Source organism: Mus caroli, unplaced genomic scaffold (genome assembly GCF_978045245.1).
Source record: "Mus caroli unplaced genomic scaffold, Mus_caroli_1 scaffold_14, whole genome shotgun sequence".
Classification (NCBI taxonomy): domain Eukaryota; kingdom Metazoa; phylum Chordata; class Mammalia; order Rodentia; family Muridae; genus Mus; species Mus caroli.
Genome location: NW_028227269.1, coordinates 34,223,218 through 34,236,638, shown reverse-complemented (window position 1 = coordinate 34,236,638; position 13,421 = coordinate 34,223,218). Strand labels below are relative to the sequence as shown.

Genomic DNA, 13,421 nt, shown 5'->3' with positions numbered 1-13,421 from the left:
TCTGTTGCATGAATCTGAATCAATACTTGCCAGAATGCTATCTTCACAATCTATCTACCTCGCCCTAACAAAGGGCTTTGTTCTCTTTTTATTGGACAGCACAGAGAGCACCACATGGGGAGGGAATGAGGGAGATTTTCCAGAAATCTTTAGCAGAGTTTTACAAGGGATTAAGTCACTGACTTTAACTAACCCCAACTGACCCAGATAACGACCAATATTATAAGCATCATTGTTTATCAAGCAATATCTGTATGTCCCACCTGACATTTATGGTCAATATTCATTTTATAAAGCCATTTTTCAGCCTGTTTGAGAGAGTACATAACGTATGGAAGAGCTTAGCTAAGTATTAGCTTAGGTTATAAAAGTTGATTACAGGGAAATCCAAGGCAAGTTAAGGTTGATTGTTACGTTGTTTCTTGAGGACAAGATAAATAAACAGGCTGTGTCCACAGGCCAGCAGGCTTAAGGGACCCTAAGGTGTATTATTAAATCTGGCTGTGAGGTCCAGAAAAAAAATTCTAGTCTCTTAGAATGTAAGATATTTTCATCATAATGCATTGCCACAACTATCAAATGACCCAGCTATTACACTCCTGGCCATATACCCAGATCTCAGATTAACCCTAAGTAGCTCTCCCTATATGTATCCCTCATACATGGGAAATGGCCTGTTCCCTCCACCTTCACAGGCCTTGAAAGTATCTCTTCAACAAAAACAACTTTCATGTGACATTTTGCTGGAAAACACAAAAGGTTGGTTCTTAGACCCCAACCCCTCCTAAACCATTAACTAGAGGTGCCCTTCCACATTTATAAGAATCGAGTCTGGGCAGAGGGAGGAAAGCTTGGAGCACAGGACAAGAACTGAGTGAAGGACACATGCTGCCTTTCTTCGAGCCATCTGCAGAAGGCAGCATCTCCAGTTGCCCCAAGGAGTCTCCCTTAGCAACCGGGAACCTGTCTTATGTGTAGGTGTAGGCAGGAAGAGGGCCATAGATAACCTCTGGTGATAAAGGGAGGTGGGGTAGCTGATTGCACAGCAGAAAGATAGTCCTCTTGTCCTGAGAGATTCCGTTAGCTGTTTCCCTGCCGTTAGCTGTTTCCCTGCCGTTCTTTCTGCTGTTCTGGCTTGAACTGGAAAGACCCTAGCCCCCAGGTATAGGTTACACAGGTGACTCCAATGCCCCACAGTCATCTGTCACCTCACACAAGTTGTGGCCTTGGTGTTGCTAATTCCAAACCTTCTTCCTAGACAACAGTCTTGTGGAAAAGTAGAAAAGCAACTCAATTCTTTAAAGCACCCTGGGCAAATTGTGCCAGGAAACCCTAGAAGCCTGATTCTCCACAGACCTACTTTCATGGGCATAACCAGGACTACAAGAGCCTCGTATTTGGCCTGAGTAAGATCCACTTTTTCATTCTGATGTCCACATGCAAAACATGCTCTAAAGACTTAGTCTCAGCCAGCAAGACAGCTCATTGGTAAGGGTGCTTGGCACCGAGCCTGGCTGCCTGAGTGTGATCCTTAGAACCCATGTGGAGAAGAGATAGAGCCAATTCCAGCAAGTTGTGAATTATTCTCTGCACATGATCTGTCTTACAGGATAAATGTAAGATTCTAGCAGTGACGTTTCCCCTGTTCTCTGTGCTGTGGCTGTGAGCCCCCAGATTCACTGGCCACTAAATGTCTACCCACACCCACCCCCATGTAAATAAAGTTGCAAATTGGACAGATCAGAGCAACTGTTGACCATGTACACTAAGATGATAATACCCTTCTGAGCCTCTTGGTCTCCACTGAAACAGTAGCAGAGGCAAAGGCCCAATAGTCAAACTTTTCCTACAGCCTAGAAGCTCAAACCATTCTAGGTAGGACAGGACCAAGACAACTGGACAGTCCCCACAAATACTAAGTATATTGTTTGGGTTCCTGAAACTGCTGCCAAAGTTACAATCTTCTGGGGTTTTCTTGGGTACCCTGACGACCTCCATGTATACATAACACATATCAAATTTCAGTTCTGTCTGATGCCATGCCGTATGGGAAGGTACTAATAAAAAGAATGCACATCAGAAGCTAGGAAGTCTCTCCAGCATGACTGACCAGACAAGAACGAAGGAGAGAGCTCCTATGAACATGCCTAACTGCACATAGAAAACTGAGCCCATGGGGCCTCAACCCTACACTAAGAATTATAGGCAACAGAGCAAAGCAGAGAGAGGCAAAATTCACCCTCCCCAGGAAAGAGCACACCGATCAGTTGTCCAGTCCCAAATGGTCAGCCATGAAGACATGCACACAAGTAACGTTATATGGACCTAACAGGTCATATTTAAGAGTGTGTGTGTGTGTGTGTGTGTGTGTGTGTGCAATAACAATGAAAAAGAGGCTAGAAATCTGAAGTAGAGTGGAGAACACATATGGTATATGGGAGGATTTGGAGGGAGGAGAAAAGGAAAGGAGAAACAGAATTACAATTTTAAAAGTAACCCCTCCCCACAAAAAAAAAATGAAATAAGGGAGAGAGAAAAGAATTTAAACTCTCCCAATATCACTTAAACAACTCATTCTTGAGCAATGCTGGGGACAGAATTAATCTAAGAACTAGATGCTATCTATGTAACTGATGGATTTGTTCTTTGGTCCTAGCTTTCAGGTGACACTCAGAAATCTCTGAGGCCAGTATTTTATACACGTACATATACATCATCAACTTGGAAGTTTTTCCTATATCAAATATATTACGTTAAAGGTTTGATGTTTCTTATAGTTAGCTGTTTGAAAATCGAGAAACACTAATGACAAGGAGTAAATTTTAATTCCTTTAACGGTGAAGTGTCTTTTTTTTTTTTTTTTTTTTATGAGAAGTTGACTCTTGGAAACAAACCCAGAGTGCTCCTTGAGAACAGTTCCGTTGAGTTGTGTGCTGGTGTGACAGCCTTGCGGAAGCCTTGCTGCTTTGCAGCTGAGGTTGCTCTCCTACCCATTTGAAGCCTGAAATCTGGCCCCTCCACAATTGTAAGCAGTATTGACTGCATATAGCGGTTGCTTTGTGAATTTTCTTTTCAAGGCTTCTTTTCTTTCCCACAACATATTGCTTTGAAAATTGGGCAAAATGATTCTCAAAGATACTTTATTGGAAAAATATTAACTAGAAATTCTGCAGATAGTCAGATAGGTCAGGAGATAGTGTGGACTGTTCTCGCAGAGGACTTGAGTTTGGGTCCCAGTACCTATATCGGTTGACTCACCACTGCCTGTAACTCCAGGGAATCCAATGGCCTGGGCAAATTCTTTCATGCACACAGATATACACACAATTTAAGAAAACATACAGTTTTTCAGATATGTTTTTATTAAGTATTTGAAGCCATAAGACTTGTCTTAAAAATCACATGGTCTAATATGGTAACCATTAGTCTGATGGATTATTTAAATTTTAAATAATGAGAATGAAATAAAATTAAACATTTAGGTATTCATTCCTACTAAAAGGTTCAGTGGTTAAATATACCTACTTGGTACTGTGTTAAAGACTGTAAACAAAGCAATTCTTTTATTATACATAGACATACTGAATGCATTGTTCATTGTCAGACATGGGAGGACGTGGTCTCAGCTGGGTTACTACCTACTTTGGCAGTAATGTTTTACTGCCATATAGCCATAACCATTTGTTTTCATATTTTCTCCTTTTAAAATTTTTAACGTCTTTGTGTACACATGTGTGTGAGGTGTGCACACATGGGGACAGGAGAGAAGGACATGTGTGAGTCTGCATATGTGGAGACCAGAGGACAACTTTATGGAGTCAGTTCTGTCTCTTCCTCCTTAATGGGTTCCAGAAATCAACCTCACTCACATCATCAGCTTTGTAGATGAAAGCTTTTGCCCTCTGAGCCATCTTTGCAGGACTCATTTGCAGATGGCTTCTTCAGACCGTAGCAACTGAAACAGAGATGAGACCATAAAGCTGAGTGTATTTATTTCTCTGTCCTTTTACAGGAAAAAAAAAATGGTGACTTCTGCTTTATGGTCCTAAATTGAAGATGTGTCGTGTGCATAGTGCAGTAGTATGTACGTCATGGAAGGAGGCTATCAGAATTTAGAGATAAACTAAACCAGACCAAACAACATCAGACAAAGCCAGAATGTATGAGCAAACCTCCAAGTACTGGGGCAAACCATCCTTCACTCAAAGAGGCAGGGAAGGATCAAGTCCTTTTTGGTAGATCATCTGGGCTTGGCTTGATACAGTGTGTATCTTTCCATTTGACGTAGGGTCTGTGTAGCCCTGGCTGACATCTAACTGTGACCTCCCCACCCAACCCCACCTCAGCCTCCAAAGTATTAGTAGGATTACTAATGGGCTTCTGCCACACCCACCAGGTTTTCCAGTGTGGGGCAAAGAACGATGCTACTTTGTGTCTAGTTAATTGGCTTCAGGTTATAATGTGGTGTGGTAAATATAATACTAAATAATAATAAGCAGTCATAGAAGGTGTACTTTTAAGTGTCCTCTAGACTATTTGCTACCCATTTTTTGATATTGTTCTAGGTTTGAGCTCTGTCTATTTCCAAGTGATCTGGCTTTTCTCAGGCCAGGATTTTCACATGGGCTCAGCGAGGACCTTATACAGGCTGGCCCTCACTGGAGCAGGTTATACTGTAGCATGAAGAGCTAAATTTAGAGGGAAGTGTGCCTCTGCTGCAAATAGTAACAGCCCAGTGACAGATACTCCAGCGTCCTCAGTCTCGGAATGTGGGAGACAGGTTTTGTTTCAGTTTTGTTGGCATGTATTAACACACATGTATGTTTCCATATCATCCAGTTATTCTCCACATAGAATAGATAGATGGTGTTGACAATAAGTTCCCTAAGCAGGCTGTGAAGAAAAATGTAAGCACTTAGAACTGATTTAAAAGTTAGATGTGTTCTGTGGTCATTCTCTGATAGACATAAAAATGTGAATAAGGTGCAAAGACAGTGTTAATTAAGTCCTTAGGTTTGTATTTTGGATCAAAAACTTTGAGAGAAAGGTCACACTTGAGTTTTTCCAAATATTTATAAGATAAAGACATTTTGACAGAGTTGCATTTTTTTTTTCATTTTATTTTTGTTTCCATGTTTTCTAATGAGACTTGAACTCTGAACGATTTCTGGGAGTTGAGGGATAATACATTTGGGGGTGTTTTACGGGGGGTGGGGGTTGCGATGGACATGTTGAGGAAGACATAGACGTTACCACTTTTGCATCAATTAAAGGTTTGCTGGCCAAGGGTGCATCTGAGAGAAATGTCACCAGGGAGGTTTCTGGGTGGTTCTCACAGTTGATGTAAGTGATCCATGTGCAGTGCTTCTTTTCCAACCCAGTGTCCATCACGTGAAACAGGTGGTGCCGCTGATGAAGAGTCTGATGTTGTAACTATTGGCACCTCTTAAGGACTTAGACTTAGTCCTCATCTTCTCAGGCTGGCATCCTTATATCTCAAAGCACTCCCTTCCTTTCAGTAGATGAAGTTGTTAGAAACTCAGCGCCGGTGGCACAATCGATCGACTGTGTCTCTGCATCTGTTGCTTTATTTGCAGTTCCTTTTACTTCGTCAGAACGACGGGTGAGAAAGGAAATTGTGGTTTGGTTTGGTTTTGGTGGCTGTGGGGATGGAGCATGAGACCAAGAGTGTGCCAGGCAAGTGTTCTACCACCAAGGAATAGCCCCAGCCCTAGGAAGGAACATTTATTCTATAAAGTGACTTTTTTTTTTTTCATATTCCTAATGACTCTTTTAAACTTCATGAAGTAATAATTGCTTGGGTACTGCAGATTTTCTTGATTATTTAGTGGTGTAATTGAAGAAATCTAGGCATTTTCAAATCACAATTTAAAAAAAAAAAAAACGTTTTGTCGTATAGAAGATCAAATGTGACTAGTACCCTAACACTGAGCAACACCCCCTCTTGTTAATTTTTTTATTCATTCATTCATTTTGAGACAAGTCTCACTTAGTTGCCAAGGCTGGCCTAGAACTTTTTTCTGTATCCCAAGCAAGACTTAAACTGGAAATCCTCCTGCCTCAGCCTCCCAAGTAGCTGGGATTATAGGCCTGTGCCATCAAGATTAGCTTCAAGTCACACTTTTTTAAATGGTAGATGATAAATGCAGTAGCCTGTTTGAATAACATGTACTGTCTTACTTTGCCTCTGTAACTTAAGCAGTCTAGGTATTTTTGGTATATATTCATGCCAACAGGTTATTCATTGTTAAAAGGTCCTAAAGAATAAACTTTATGTATGAATATTTAATTTTTTCTTACATATGAGAATCACATATTTACCCTCTTTTTAGGCAAGTAAGTTACACTTTACATTCTTTAATAGAATTTTTACCTATTGACAACTGAACATCATCCCATGTTAGCACAGCTGCTTACCAGGTAAGCATTTAAATGCTTATATGCTGCTTAATTTTTAGGCCTTAAAAATGGTCCTAGACTTTTAGGTCTTAGATCAATCAGATGACAATAAAATGACTGGTCTTGAAGTCAGAAGGAGCAGAACACTAGTCAGCACACACAGGAAGCAGGGGACATTTCTATCAGACAGGAAGTCCTCTGCAGGGGAGGCATGAGTGTATGCACAGTGAAAGTAACAGGATCAGCTGGGGGAGTCGACCTAGAAGAAGCCGGTACGTGGCCTCAGAAACTAGATTTCATCTTGTCTTTTGGAACAAAAAGCACAAGTCAGTGAGGTCCCAACGCAATGCATGATGGGGAAAATGGGGTCTTGACATAACTCCATCATCAGAGATAGAAGCAGAGCCTGCGATGCAGCAGAGTTAGATCTAATTCATCCTTTCCTGAGGCTGCCAAGGTTCTATGCAGTGGGTAAGTTGTGATTTACGTAACTAGATGCATGTGGAATGCTACAACTGTATTTCACATACATGTATGTTTGCCTTGGTGTGTGAGTGCAGCTGTGAGGACAGCAGGGGGAAAGTAATTGTTAGACTGCAGGGTATACACATGTAAGTATTCACAGATATTCACCATATACTCCCCAAAAGTGTGGCATGAAGTCTAACTTCTGCCAACGTTGATGTGGGTGGTTGTTTCCCAACCTTTGCCAAAAGTGGTTCTTGGTAAACTTTCACATGTTGCCAGGCCAGTAGTGTAAAAGCCATATTCCCACATGGTTGCGGTTGACCATGTACTGTGATCTACGTAGGGTTGTTTGGAATGCTATTTTAAAATATATAAATGTTGTTTTTCTTTTTCAGTAATTTTATGAATAAGCATCAGAAGCCAGTACTAACAGGCCAGCGGTTCAAAACCCGGAAAAGGGGTAGGTTGTGTTGTGTTATGTTGTATAGTGTATGTTCTAATCAAATCATTAGAATTGAGAAGAGTTTGAATTGTCTCTTACTTCCCCTTACTGCTACACTGGAACTCTAACTAGCCTCAGGTCTGTGGTGCAGCCGTGGTGGAATTGAGTTTGCTGTTCAGTGTTGGATGGCTCTCATGTCCTCCCCAGGGCTGTGCCTCTTTAATGATAAAATGAAAACAGTGGATAAGCTTGGCTGCTTCTTACATTTACAACCTTACTGATTGTGACATCACATTTTATATTTTAGTTTCCTGTTTTGTGCTTTGTTTTGGTTTTTTGAGAAAATAGTCATGAAAAAGGTAGAAATGCCGGAGGAAAGAGGTTCCCAAAATTTGAAGTCAGATTAAATCTAGCGGTACTGGCCCTTGAAACACATGGAACTTTCACTCATTCCTGCTGTGAGCAGAATTCACCATAGAGTCCCAGCAGACCTTGGACTTGCCACAGTCTTGCAGTTTCAACTCCTTGAGTGCTGAAACTCATGACTACAAGCGTGAGTCACCATACCTGTGTGACTTCTCTTTCATCTTCTTTCCCTCCTGAGCTAATGATTGGGCCTGGCCAGGGCCTTGCACATGGGCACATGTGAGATGAGTGCTTCATCTCTAAGCTACATCCCCAGGTCTTGACAGCCGTAGTGAACAAAAGAGACTTTTCACCCTGATAGAAGAATCCCAGTAAACCTCCTGAACGTAGGATTTCTAAGCTCAGTGACCATTTGCCCTCAGGTACTATTTCTCCCTGTCTTCACTGCTTTTCCTGTATTAAAATACTCTGTCACAAGCAGTTTAAGGATTGATTCTGCTCACAGTCCATCATGCTGTGGAAGCTGAGGCACTGGTAGTTTAGAGCAGCTGCTCACATAATCTCCCCAGTCAGAAGATATCACTGAAGAAAATATTCCCTGGGAACCATCTCCAAGATGATTCTAGATTTTGTCAAGGTGAAAGTGAACATTGATATCACACTAAAACATCCGTAGCCATGTTGAGCTGTCTTGTACCTTGACCTCTCTCTTGGCAGTCCCTTTGGGAAATTGCTGAGAGATAAAGGACTTCTGATAAGCACAAGTTCTTGAGTGGTTGGTTTGGTTTCTGAAAAGGGGTTTCTCTGTGTATCCTGGCTACACTATAGACCCTGGTGGCCTTAGGTCTCTGCCTGCCTCCCTCCTGTGCTGAGATCCAAGCATGCACCGCCATGGTCAGCCCCAACACAAGGTTTAAAGTTGTCTATTACATAAAAATAATTCTTACTGTGTGGACTCTTGGCACAGCTTGGGTTGTTCCTCCCCTCCCCGATCTGTATTTCCCAGTTCCTCAGTTTGTAATTTCCAAATTATCACAATCCGATCTGCCACCTGAGTCAACATCAAAGCATATTGTATCATTGTGAGAATGGCCTCACCTGAAGTCAGTCATAGACTTAATGAATGATCTACAATCTTTTTATTTCCTGTGTTTTTCTTATTGTGAGGAAGAAAACATCTGTCTCCTGAGAAGGGAGAGTGACCCTTGGGTTAGATTCTGAGTCAGAGGTTGTTTTCTCTGCTTGCCCATGGGTTCCCCTAGCTCAGGGCTATGATTACTCTACCCTGCAGTCTATGCCCACTCTGTTCCTCTAGAATTCTGACCATTTTCCCCTCCCCCACTACACAGGACTCAATTACACTTTTTCTCCTGCTGCCATCTGCATGTTGGTGGCTCCGTAATGTTTTTCTTATGACACCAGAGAGTCTTCTATCTGTTGTTTTATAGTGAACACCGTTGCTATTAATTTATATCTGTCTTTATGGTGTCTCCCCCTCAGCCACCATGACTCTGACTAGTATGCTGGTTCTGATGTTAGTATAAATGATGTTAAGTACTTATTACCCATTCTTCTGTTAGACAACTACAAGCGGCCAATCTGTGCAAGCTAGACAGTTTTAATGAGAGCAGAATTATGCAAGCATGTAATTTCAGCAAAGGGCTCTATGAGGTGTAGTCATAGCAGCTGGGCCTCTTTTGAATCTTCTAGCTGGTGCTTTTGATTTCACAACCATGAAGCCAGATCACATTTTTCTGTGGCTATCTCTTGCTCCTTCTCTTTCTCCTTTTTTTTTTTTCCCTTTCCTTTTGTGGTATTAGATGTTTACCTTCTATTACAGAGGCAGAGGGTTCAGCTCTGCTCCCTCCAACCGTTGTACTTACCCACCTGTATACCTCCTGGCCTTTCCTCTCCTATGACTGTGGACGAGATCTTCTCAGCACAGCTTGGTTCTGTTTCTCTTTGTATAAGTATCATTGTGTGACCTTGCAATGAAATGAATTTAGTAGTTTTCTGATTTTTGGCTTCATTTTCTATGGCTTAAAACTAGACAGCCTGGGGCTGGTGAGATGGCTCAGTGGGTAAGAGCACCCGACTGCTCTTCCAAAGGTCCTTAGTTCAAATCCCAGCAACCACATGGTGGCTCACAACCATCCGTAACGAGATCTGGCGCCCTCTTCTGGAGTGTCTGAAGACAGCTACAGTGTACTTACATATAATAAATAAATAAATAAATCTTTAAAAAAAAAAACAAAAAAAACTATAGACAGCCTGAACTTCCCCTTTGTTATCTTAAGGAGTTGATAGCAGTGGTAGCATGGTGAAGGAATTGTTGTATCCTAGATGCATCTCATTCAATGAGTTCTTTAAGAATTTCATACAATGTATTTTGGTCATGTTCATTTCTCTCTCCCCCACAGCTTCCCAGATATACCCCCTTTCCCTCTCACATATATTCTACATCTGTTTTTTAATTCCATCAAGACCAGGTTGTGCTGCCCAAACATTCTTGGATGTGTGGCCTTCCACTGAGTTATAGAAGGCTTATCGGAGCTACACTTTTACAGGAAACTGACCCTTCTCCAAGCAGCTAGTAGATATTTTCATCTCAGTTAGGGTTGGAACTTTGTACCTAACTCCCTTCACCATGCTGGGTTTCTTCTTATTTAGGACTCTGTGGGTCTTATCAAGATGCCGCAGCCACGGCTGTGATGCATTCATGTGTGTCTCTGCTGTGTGCATCCCTGAGACACTGTCTCCTTGTAGTCACCCACTGCCTCTGGCACTTAAGTACTGTCCACTCCCTCTTCCACAGTGATCTCTGAGATTTTGGAGGGTGGATTGTGGTACATAAGTTTCATCTTCTCTCACATTTTATGATACTGAAGAGCTCTCGTGGTCACATTGCGTTGTTCCTCAGCTTTGAGCTGTCACCTTGAAGCTGGACTGTCCACTGTCTACACCTGTGTTATTTCCTTCTCATGTGTCTCTTCCTTCCTTTGTAGTATGTCGTGGCTCAGCCTGTAGTTACCCCACACTTCTTAGGGTTTGAAAGTTTCAATATATCTTGTCCTTGAAGAATTCTGGTTTGGCTGAGCATTGGGACTCTAGGTTGGAATTTGGTTTTAGCCAAATTTTTGAAGATACTAGTTTTGAACCCAAATTGTTCATGATTTATTGAACAGCTCATGTGATTCCATTTCTTGATACTTTCTGTGTGACTTGGCTTTGGTTTGTGATGCCCCAGAAATTTCAGGTGGTTGATTTGTTTCTGGTCTTCTAAAGTTCAAGTGCATCCAATTTAAGTGTGGTATGTTCGTAACCCTTTTCAACTAAAAACTCATTCTTTAATTTTGTTTTTTTTTTAAAAAAAACTTTCTGGAAATTTAAAAAGTAATTTCAATTGGCTTGGGGGTTTGCTATCTTCTTTACTGTACTAGTTTATCATTTGGCAGCTCCACCCTCTTCCTTGTCTTTGGACTAAGTAAGATTCTCTAGCTTGTTCACCTTTTTGTCTAGTTTCTTCTGGCAGATAACTTTCAGCTTTCTCTTTCAATTGTCCCATCGAGTTCTTCACTTTTCCATCATTTGTTATTCCAAGAGCTCACTGTCACTCAGGAAATATTTATCATATTCTTCATCTCCCATACCACTTTCCCAGCCACACAATGCCACATCTCCACAATGATAGATACAGTTCACCACATTAGGTCATGATGTCGTTCATTGTGTGCCTGTGTGTTATTCTATGCCTGCCTCTTCAGTGTGCACTGGGAACATCAGCTGAATAATATCTGTTTTTTCTTACATCTCTGCAGTCCTTTCAGATGACCTACAGTATTAAAACTGAGCTTAGTCATAGCACTACCTCATTATTTACCTCTTCTGCATGAGTTTACAACACTGTTTTCCAGAGTCTAGAGGATATGTGATCTTGGAAGAGATTTCAATAACTAGAGAATCCATTCAAAAGATTGCAGGACTCTGAAACAGTATCTCATTGTCTTATTCAATGAATAAGTATTTTAATGTTATGCTTTGGATGCTAGCAAAATATTAATAGATATAATATCCTTGCACATACAACAAAACACCTTTGCAATTTTCAACACTGAATGTCATGTTCTGAGGACAGAGACAGTACCTGCCCTGTGTATGCATCACACATCTAGTTTCTCATATTCAGGGTTCTTTGCTCATGGTCCAGGGTAGTTTGTCTTATACATGAGATATCTCCATCCATCTCTGTCTTGTCTGTTTTCTTCTTCTACAGTCTGGTGATTCTCTGTTTCATTTCTTTATCTTTGACAAAGCAATAATTTAAGTTTTAGTTGTCATAATTTTTCCCATGATTAGACTTATAGATTACAAACATTATTAGCCTAGCCTACAAATGATGACATAAATGAATAATTGTTAGAGTTAATATGTGTGAGATACTTGAAATGCTAGGTGGCCTTGTTGTACAGAGCTATTCAATTTGTTTGAATAAATGTATAACAGGTGTTTTAGATCATAGAAATTTACATGGCCAGTTTCTTTCCAGGCTATATGGATAAACACATATGCTCATGAAATCATTTTATTTATTATTTCAGATGAAAAAGAGAAATTCGAACCCACAGTCTTCAGGGATACACTTGTCCAGGGGCTTAATGAAGCTGGTGATGACCTTGAAGCTGTAGCCAAATTTTTGGATTCTACTGGCTCACGATTAGATTACCGTCGCTATGCAGACACACTCTTTGATATCCTGGTGGCTGGCAGCATGCTTGGTAAGCCACACGGTTTGGCATTTTCTTATAGTGTACATGAATTTCAATTCTATTGTCATATTTCCTCTTAAGATAGAATCTTTGGAAGTTTATATTAATTATATTTGGTAAAAAAAAATCTATAATTTTTACCTAGATTACAATTTAGAATGGTTTTAATGTAGTATAGGCTTACATTTTTCAAAACCTACTTTAATAAGGATAAAGGCTTTAACCTTCCCTTCAAGTCCACCACTCACCAGAGGTAGTGGAAAGAAAAGGTTAATAGCACAAAGGGGCATATGGACCTGGTTTTTGGGGGGCAATTCTAATCTGCGTTGTAGGATACCAGCAGTCAGTTCACATGAATCAACAGCAGTAGCTCGATCCACTCACAAACACTACTCACGAATCAGCAATGGCTGTTAGATCCAGAAACTGCAAGGCTCTGCCAACTAGCCCAAATCCACAGAAGCAGCAAAAAGCTGCTTGTCACAAGCTGGAATATCACAAGAAGTTCTTTGGTGTGTTTCTTCCTACAAATTCACAACATGATCAGCAAAGAAGACAGGCGAACCAATGGTACAGCATCCTCAGTGAAGACCAGCAAAGAGTGGCAAGACGAACCAGTGCCACACAGCATCATCCACTGTCGGTTAGGTTACACTTCTACCCTCCAAACATCAAACACCACATGCCCCCTTTCCAGGTAGCTTCCAGAAAAGCACCACGTGTTTATTCTTCAAAACATCCTCCAACGTGTCTGCATCAGCAAAACATTCTCTCATAAGACAGTCTCCAGAAAAACATTATGACACAACTGAGTCTCAAAAAATACAAGAAATTTCTACTTCATAGCCCCCTTTCTGTTTAAAAATTGTCTTTTTCTCTAACATTAGCAATCTACACACATTAGACGTAATTATAAGAACCAGAAAACTAAGACTTCACCTCACACCTTAAACAAACAG

The 13,421-nt window shown here is 40.9% G+C and overlaps 1 protein-coding gene across 2 annotated transcripts in view; it reads left to right on the top strand.

Annotated features, from left to right (window-relative positions):
- Bzw2 (basic leucine zipper and W2 domains 2) overlaps positions 1 to 13,421 on the top strand; it is a 60,476-nt gene that overhangs the window by 14,812 nt on the left and 32,243 nt on the right. For both annotated transcript variants that reach the window (XM_085830306.1, XM_021178745.3), the window contains 2 exons: positions 7,284 to 7,348; positions 12,295 to 12,471. In XM_085830306.1, coding sequence (XP_085686432.1) covers positions 7,291 to 7,348; positions 12,295 to 12,471 — 235 coding nt within the window. In that variant the 5' untranslated portion in view covers positions 7,284 to 7,290. The remainder of the gene's footprint in view (positions 1 to 7,283; positions 7,349 to 12,294; positions 12,472 to 13,421) is intronic.